The sequence below is a fragment of the Apodemus sylvaticus genome, chromosome 2 (assembly GCF_947179515.1).
Source record: "Apodemus sylvaticus chromosome 2, mApoSyl1.1, whole genome shotgun sequence".
Classification (NCBI taxonomy): domain Eukaryota; kingdom Metazoa; phylum Chordata; class Mammalia; order Rodentia; family Muridae; genus Apodemus; species Apodemus sylvaticus.
Genome location: NC_067473.1, coordinates 175,143,200 through 175,151,046, shown reverse-complemented (window position 1 = coordinate 175,151,046; position 7,847 = coordinate 175,143,200). Strand labels below are relative to the sequence as shown.

Below are 7,847 nucleotides of genomic sequence, written 5' to 3'. Positions count from 1 at the left end.
TGTATCGCTTTCAACTCAAATGTTGACCTGAGGATGTCCAGACCAATGGTTCTCACCCTTCCCAACCTTTTAATACAGTTTATGTTGTGGCGACCCCTCCCCCATCCATAAACCTCTTTTCTTGATACTTCATAACTATAATTTTGCTACTGTTATGAATTGTAATGTAAATATTTGATGTGTAGTGTATATGATATGAAGCTCCTATGAAAAGATCTTTAAAACCCCTGAGGGAGTCGCGACGCACAGGCTGAGAGCTACTGGTCTAGACTATCACCTCCTCTGATCTTAGAAAGTAGCACAACATAACAGATTTCCCGAGACAGCATTGATGTTCATTTCGACAACTTTCATGGTCACAACACACAATCATGTCCTTTAATCATACAAAATCCAAAGAATATAATGCCACTAGCTACACAGGTTAAAATGAGTCTGACAACAGAAATGCAAAGAAGACCCAGAGAATCTCCTGTAGGAATCCATAGAGACACTCAACAGTATTCTTAGGGATGGTGTCCAATAACTGTCCTAGCATGCTGAGTTTGTTGTCTTGACAGCTGAATTCCCAGATCATCCTCTGGGTGGGGAAAGAAAGTGCATTTTTACAGCCTATAGCTCTTGGAGAAACGTTTTTTTTGTATACACAGGTGGACAGAAAAATAAACATGAAGGCTAGGCACCAAGATTTCTCAGAGTTCAGAGTCAGACTCAAAACTATTGAATCAGCTCTGGCTGTTTGAAACGGACCGCGACATTAGTTCAAAAAAGCCATGGAAGAAACTCCCAACTGTCAACAAGGAAGAAACCCACTATAAGTCAGACACGTAATGTTTTTCCTACTCTACTTTGAAACACAGGTTTTCATATTTGAAATAGGAAAAGATAAGCTGGCTGACGTGTGAGTAGAACTGCTCTCTTCCCCATCTGCCCGCCTGCCCCTGACCACTAGCTTCAAGGATGGCGCGAGGGGCGAACGCGCTCATTTTCTTTGAAGGAGGTTCATCTCCACATCTTCCGGTGTAGCCATGCCTTTTCAGTGATGAAATAAAACTCCATGATGACGTTGGTTCTTTCCAAGGCTGTGGCACTGATCGATGGTGTGGGAAGATAACAATTCAACCTTCTGAATTGTGAATGTAAAAAAAAAATCACAATTATACAGAAATTATTGCACTTAAAAAAAAAAATCAACCCAGTCCGAGCAGCAGAGAGCCAATGGAACCATCAGGAAGAATTGCACTTCCTGCCCTTAGAGGAGTATCTTGACCTTTCTGGAATCCTAGTGAATTTGGTCCATCAAACATCTAGAAGTGAAAAGACTCCAAACGATACTGTAGGCTCCTTAAGGCTAAGTCTTCTCGGTTCTAGGAAGTAAATCCCCTCCTTGTCCACATACTGCACAGCAGGGACTTGGTTTAGCAAAGTGACTAAAAGCCCCTATAAAAACTCTGGAAGCAAGGAGGATGCGGAGATATCATGTCCTCACCTGTGCACGAGAGAGACATAGTTAGCGTCCTGGTGTGTTAACCATCTCCTCTCCCCTCTGGCTCCTCCTATACTCAGCCTCACAGCTCTTGGGGGCTTGAATTCATCTCTTTTTGGGGACTCGTCCTTTCCATGGCTCTGAATACTTTCTCTCTACTTATACATTTGTCTCTTATCTTTCCTCCTGCTGCATCCTTCCAGCTGGCCGTGGTGCTCTGGCCTTTTTGTAATAGGTACCGAGGTACCAGGATGATGCTGTCCTGCCACAGTTACAGAGCATGTGCTTCCTATCTGTCTGTCTTTCTCCCATGATGTCTCCCACTCATCAATGGCTTCCAGATCCTTCCATAGTCAGAAATCCTACTCTGCACTGAGGTAAATACTGAGGCTACATGTTACTTCAGCCAAGATCTCTCAGACCTCCAAGTCAGATCTTGTAGTCACAGTGTGAGTGCAAACCACTGGACAGGTCACTCTGTTTCCCTGACCCTCCCAGATAGCTGCTCGCATGATAAGTGAAATTCAGGAATTCTCAGATTCCATAATCATGAGGCTCTGTGGTCAATATTGTTTTTCTTTTTGGGAGTCTCCATTCCAATTCAAACTCTTTTGGGGGGTCCTGACTCCAGGTTATAACTCTTGAAATCAACACAACATTTGCACAGATGTCTAGGTAGAGGTGGAAGGGCTGTGTTTCTAAGCAACAGATAGAAATCCAGTATCAGAATGATGAAAGGTTCTGGGTAGAGGGGAAAACACCCATGAGCTTTAGCTGCTTCCTCTGTGCTATGATCCACAGAGGGCAATGAAACCTCAAGCCAACATAATATACTATGGCCACCTCGGTGTGCCTCAGACTTGGGTAGAAAAGGGGACATGAAGTGAGAGTCTACACAAGTCCGCTCATGCTAAGACCTATTATACTCACCGCTCCAGATTCTGAACTAGGACTTGCTGACGTTCTCATAGATGACGTCACTGATGCAGAACTGTTGCTTCTTCCTCAGCCACATGAGCTGCACACACTGATGGATAAAAATGTACTGCTCCTAGGACAGAGCACAGACAGGCCTCAGAGTGAAGCACGCGTGGAAGAGGAAGAATCTACTAACCGGCGCGATGGTCAGATCCAATGCAAAAGGAAACCACCTTCATGTCTTCACAGTGGCAATTGTCCAGTGTTAAAATCCAAGGGATTGAGCTTTAAAGGTATTTTTTATTAGTGAAAACTCTTAGAACATCATTCCTTAGAACTCTTATAACAATATATTCCTTATCTGTGTGTGCACGAGTGTGTGCACATGCCTGTGTACATGCCCATATGTGTGTACGATATGGATATGTGAGTAGAGGCCAGAGGTCAGAATCAAATAGCTTCTTCTGTCATTCTCTCCCTGATATTTTTGCGGCACAGGCTCCCTCACTGAAGATGGCACTTGCAGATTTGGCAAGACCATCTATCTGGTCGGCAACCTGCAAGGCTCCTTGTCTCTCCCCCTTCTGGTACTAGGAATATAGCCCAGTGCTCAGATACCTGGCTTTTAATGTGAGTGCTAGGGCCCCAAACGGAGGTCATTGAGCCTGTGCAGCAAGTCCTTTACCCACTGGGCCATCGCCTCCGATGACCCATACAGCAGAGTATCTTGAATATTCTTTCTCTAGCTCTATTAAAATATCACGAATAATGTCTGGATATAAAGTGTAAGATGTGACGATCTGCTACTCACTGAGAGAGGATAATTAGTCACCTCAGTGAACACGTGTCCCCCACCTGGTCGCTGTTCTCCTTTCAGGTGACGACAATAACCTTAAGGAACTACTCTCTGAGGGAATTTCAGGTCTTCGGTCCCCAGCTTTCTAAGATGAAGTTGCTGTGAAGTATAGATCATCACTTCACAGTCCTGAAGGCAGCGGGGATATGCAACTTGGTGAATTTTGAAAACTAAAAACTTCCCACCTCATCCTACATTGACATGAACTCCCAAAATATAAATTAAATAACAAAAACATGGGAAGGAAAAGATGGGTTAATTCATTTCTGATTATAAAAGAAAAGGAGATCCTGAAATTGTAAGCAGTATTAAAAATACAAGTCAAAATGTCAAATTGCTCTATGTAAAAAATGGTAAAAAGGAGGAGGACACTGGGAGAGAGATGCTTCGACAGTTGCCCCACAGTGCTAGGCTTTTGTTGAAAGGTTTCATAAGCCAGGAACACCTACAATTAGACAAATAAACAACCACTATACAAATCACTCCTGGGAGACAGAAAGTGTCTTCCATTCCTAATTTGTAACAGCTTATAGTTGTTAAGTGATTTTTGAAGCAAATACAGGGGATTTTAAAATATATGCAAATTGTGGCCAAGTAGTTTGGTGGGGGTGGCACACACCAGTCACCTCAGCAGTAGGGGAGGGAGGCTGAGGCAGAGGAACCAGAGATGACTGTCAGCCTGGGCTGCACAATGAGGCCATGTCTCAGAGAATAAAGGCTGATGAGTTTAAAACAGTTGAATGAGGGTTTTCATGTATGAACCGAGCACAGATAAAGAAGGGGAGAAGATTCAGTGATTATTTTGAGCATAGTAAGGTAGCCATTATTACTTTTGTTGGGGACATAAAATTAACAAATGGTGTGGACACAGATAATAGTATAAAGTAGCAAAAATCAAAATCAATGCTCCAATAAATAAGGCCCTATAAACAGACACAGAGCAGGGAATATAGGAAATGTCTAATGCTTTACATTTGAAAAAACAGTGTAAAGAAGCAGTCTCCAAAATGGAATGTAAGCATTTTGGGTAGTTTGTGACTTAGTGTATCTTAGAATATTTTGCATATTAATGTGTTGTGATGGTTTATTTATGCTGGGCCCGGGGAGTGGCACTATTAGGAGGTGTGGCCTTGTTGGAGTAGGTGTATCACTGTGAGCATACGCTTTAAGACCCTCATCCTAGGTGCCTGGAAGCCAGTCTTCCACTAGCAGCCTTCGATGAAGATGTAGAACTCTCAGCTCCTGCACCAGGCCTGCCTGGATGCCGCCATGTTCCAGCCTTGATGATAATGGACTGAACCTCTGAACCTGTAAGCCAGCCCCAAATATATGTCATCCTTTATAGGACTTGGCTTGGTCATGGTGTCTGTTCACAGCTGTAAAACCCTAACTAAGACATGTGCTATGGGAGAATTCAGTGTTGCAGAAACACATGTGGACGTGTTTAGCATATAAGTGCGCATGAGTAGCTGTACATGGCTCAAAACTGAGACAAAATCCCCTGGATATTAAGGCCAGTTTTCTCTGTGCCATGAAATAGGTTAATTTCATGGTTTTTCTCCTTCTTTGCTCCACCTGTTTCATTGTCGGTGGTACACTTAAATATTACCCTTGAATAAAGTGCAGCCAAGATGTCCACAGGATTTTAGACAGCCTTGTGCAAACAGCTTCACACAAAGCATAAAAGCAAAGGCTTCAAGCCGCAGCTGATGGGACCTCAGCTCTGTGTTCTCAGTAAGCTCCAGAGAAAGGACGTCCTGTATGTTACGACTACATCTCACTACACTGAGGCAGCCATGGTGGTCCTTGTACATCGACCCATTAGTTCTGGACTCATGTGAATGCTGGAAACAGACAAGGCTCTGGACCCATGCTCCACGGCTGCCCAGTGGCCAAACGTGAGTCAAAACCAAAACCAAGCAGGGCACATCTTCCTTGGTGTTACCACAGGTGATTTGTCCACACTCCTGTGAATAATGGCCCATCCGTGCTCTTTGAAGCACTGTGACTAGACTCATTGGGTCGTGTGCACACAGTGAGACAGGATAGCTGAAGGAAGATGGATGGGAGTGGGAAAGAGAGTAATGGGGGTAGGGGAATGTATTCCAAACACATTATATACATGTCTACAGACACAGGACAAAGCTTGGCTTTATGCATAGTCATCTAATTATTATGTATAATTGGCATATGCTAATTTAAAAAACCCCAAAACTCCAAACCAAGCCAAAAGAAAAAAATCTCCAAAACAATGAGAACTATGATGGACCCACACAGATAGGACAAGTAAGCACAAGACTGTCTATAGTCGCATCCGTGAGACCTGGAGAAAGCCAAGCTGCCCGCTGTGAGGACAATCTGCTCAAAGCAAAACCTCGGCTGACCTCCAGAGAGGCGATTCAAAAGAAAAGAAGCAAAATGTTTGCTAAGAATAGAGCAGAGCTCAGGGGTGGAGGGAGGGGTCCGAGCCATCTGTAGGTCACAGGTGATGGAGTCCGAGGACCTTTGTGGAGCCTACCAGCTTGGGTCCTGCATTCCTTGTGACAACTGTGAGTCACATTTTAGAGATGAGAAGTGGAGACTCTGAAGAGGTGACATGACTTGGGAAGTCCCAACGCAGAGGCTCTCTCCTCCTCCCAGACCCTGGCTCTCTGTTTTCATCCTTTCTCCACAGGATGGAGAAGCCCTGAAGTGTGGTTGATGGGCTGCAAAAGGGCAGTGTCACATGGACTGCCCATGCAGAGTGCAATGATCCCAAGGCAAACCCTGAGGACATGGCCACTTGAATTAGTCACTTTTGCTATTTCAGGGCATAGCAAGGTATGATCCAGGCCAGGAAGTAGGCATGTAGAGAATTGTCCACCAAAGATGAGGAGAAATATTCTATTCAGCTCTAGGGTTGATAAGTACATAAAGACCAGCTCTCCACTGGAGACTGATTTTGTCCTCTTGATTGTCATGTTTGATTGACAAGTGCATGAAAAAAATCGTTCTGTTTTTTAGTCCTTACTTATTAAGTAAGTGAATTAGCAGGCAACAGGATTTGAATGTGAGTGGGCTGATGGACAAATGTGAGATAAAAGGACTTGGTTTGGAAAGTACAGGTTGGACCAGGGAGCATACAGAAACGAGGAAAAATAAGGCGAGGGAACAAGATGTTCTAGATATAACCAATAAAGCAGACATAAATAAACAACCGGGAAGGTGACCATTCAGGACTCCTGAGGGAATTCAAGGGGAAAGCCGAGGGAGTTGGGGAGGAGAAAACTGAGGGACCCTTGAGACTGAGAGACCCAAGCCCCTCTCCGTACTTTGTATCTCCCAGCCCGTCCCTGGAAGGAATCGCAGCCTTACAAAAGACTGCTTTCATGAAGAAGTCAACCAGAAACGTTGCTGTAAAGAAGGAAGCTGGACGTTGCTGTAAAGAAGGAAGCTGGACGACTAAAACTGGGGCCAAAAATAAGGGAGCGACAAAGCAGAGTCGCAGCCGTGCAGGAAGCCCCAGAGCTGGGCTGCTTTCTGAGATTATCACGCTGAAGACAAACAGAGAGGCTGGGAGGGAGCCAGGCAAGTTGTGCGCACAGAGGTAGTTTTCAGAAACTAGGGTTCTGTGGTTGTGAAAAGTCAAAAGTAACCAGTCTATAATCAACATCTACAAAGTTGTAAGAGGTATCAATTAAAGGGGCAAGTCACATAATCCATCAAACAAGACGCTTAGAGCAAGATGTGCTTTGAAGCACAGGGATTTACACATACCATAAATCAGTGATTCTCAATCTTCCTAACACCGGGGCCCTTTAATATAATTCTTCATGTTGTGACGATCCCCCCAACCGTAAAATTATTTTTATTGCTACTTCATAACTATAATGTCGCTACTGTTGTAATCAATTGTAATGCAAATATTGTGTTTTCTGATGGTCTTCGGTGACCCCTGTGAGAGGATAGTTCAATGGCCAAAGGGGTAGTGACCCCTGAGGTTAAAAACTGCTATCATATAAGAGTATGTTTTGTAAAGTGTCTATTACATATAAATGGAACAGAGATAGTTTTATTGCATATCAGGATATGTATTTATGGAAGTAAACGACCAAAAATTCTGGCTTAAATCCAGCCCTCATTCCTTTCCTTATCCACCCCCCACCACTTCCCCACTTCCGACATCACACGCTCTGTTTTGTTTGGTTTGAGGATACTTAATGTTGTCTGTATGTGCATAGGTGGGAGACATTTACTCGATCATGTGTAGTTCCCTAAGCCCTGCATCCCTGTAGAAAACTGCCTCTCCCAAAGGGTCATCCGTTGTCCATAGCACCCCAACGCCCACCTCCCCCTCTCTGTGCTGCGATTTTGTCCAGCTTGCCCTCGCTCAGGTTTTGAGCATGCTGCTGCTACTGCGCCATTCCTATCTGCAAATTGCTCTGTTGCATTCAGAAAACAATGCTTTGCTTAGCGCTATCTACTGCTTCTGGCTCCTGGGATCTTTTTTGGCCCCTCTTTCAAGATGCCCCTTGACCTCTAAAGGAAGGAGTGTGGCTCACACTTCCCCTTGATGGCGCAGCACTCTGCAGTCTCTTGTTTGCTGCA

The 7,847-nt window shown here is 44.3% G+C and overlaps 1 protein-coding gene across 1 annotated transcript in view; it reads right to left on the bottom strand.

Moving 5' to 3' along the window:
- Positions 1 to 334: 334 nt before the first annotated feature.
- The window catches only part of Ptpro (protein tyrosine phosphatase receptor type O), a 189,427-nt gene continuing 181,914 nt past the window's right edge, over positions 335 to 7,847 (bottom strand). The window contains exons 26-27 of the mRNA XM_052172930.1: positions 2,417 to 2,537; positions 335 to 1,489 (exon numbers count right to left, since the gene is read on the bottom strand). Coding sequence (XP_052028890.1) covers positions 2,433 to 2,537 — 105 coding nt within the window. The 3' untranslated portion in view covers positions 335 to 1,489; positions 2,417 to 2,432. The remainder of the gene's footprint in view (positions 1,490 to 2,416; positions 2,538 to 7,847) is intronic.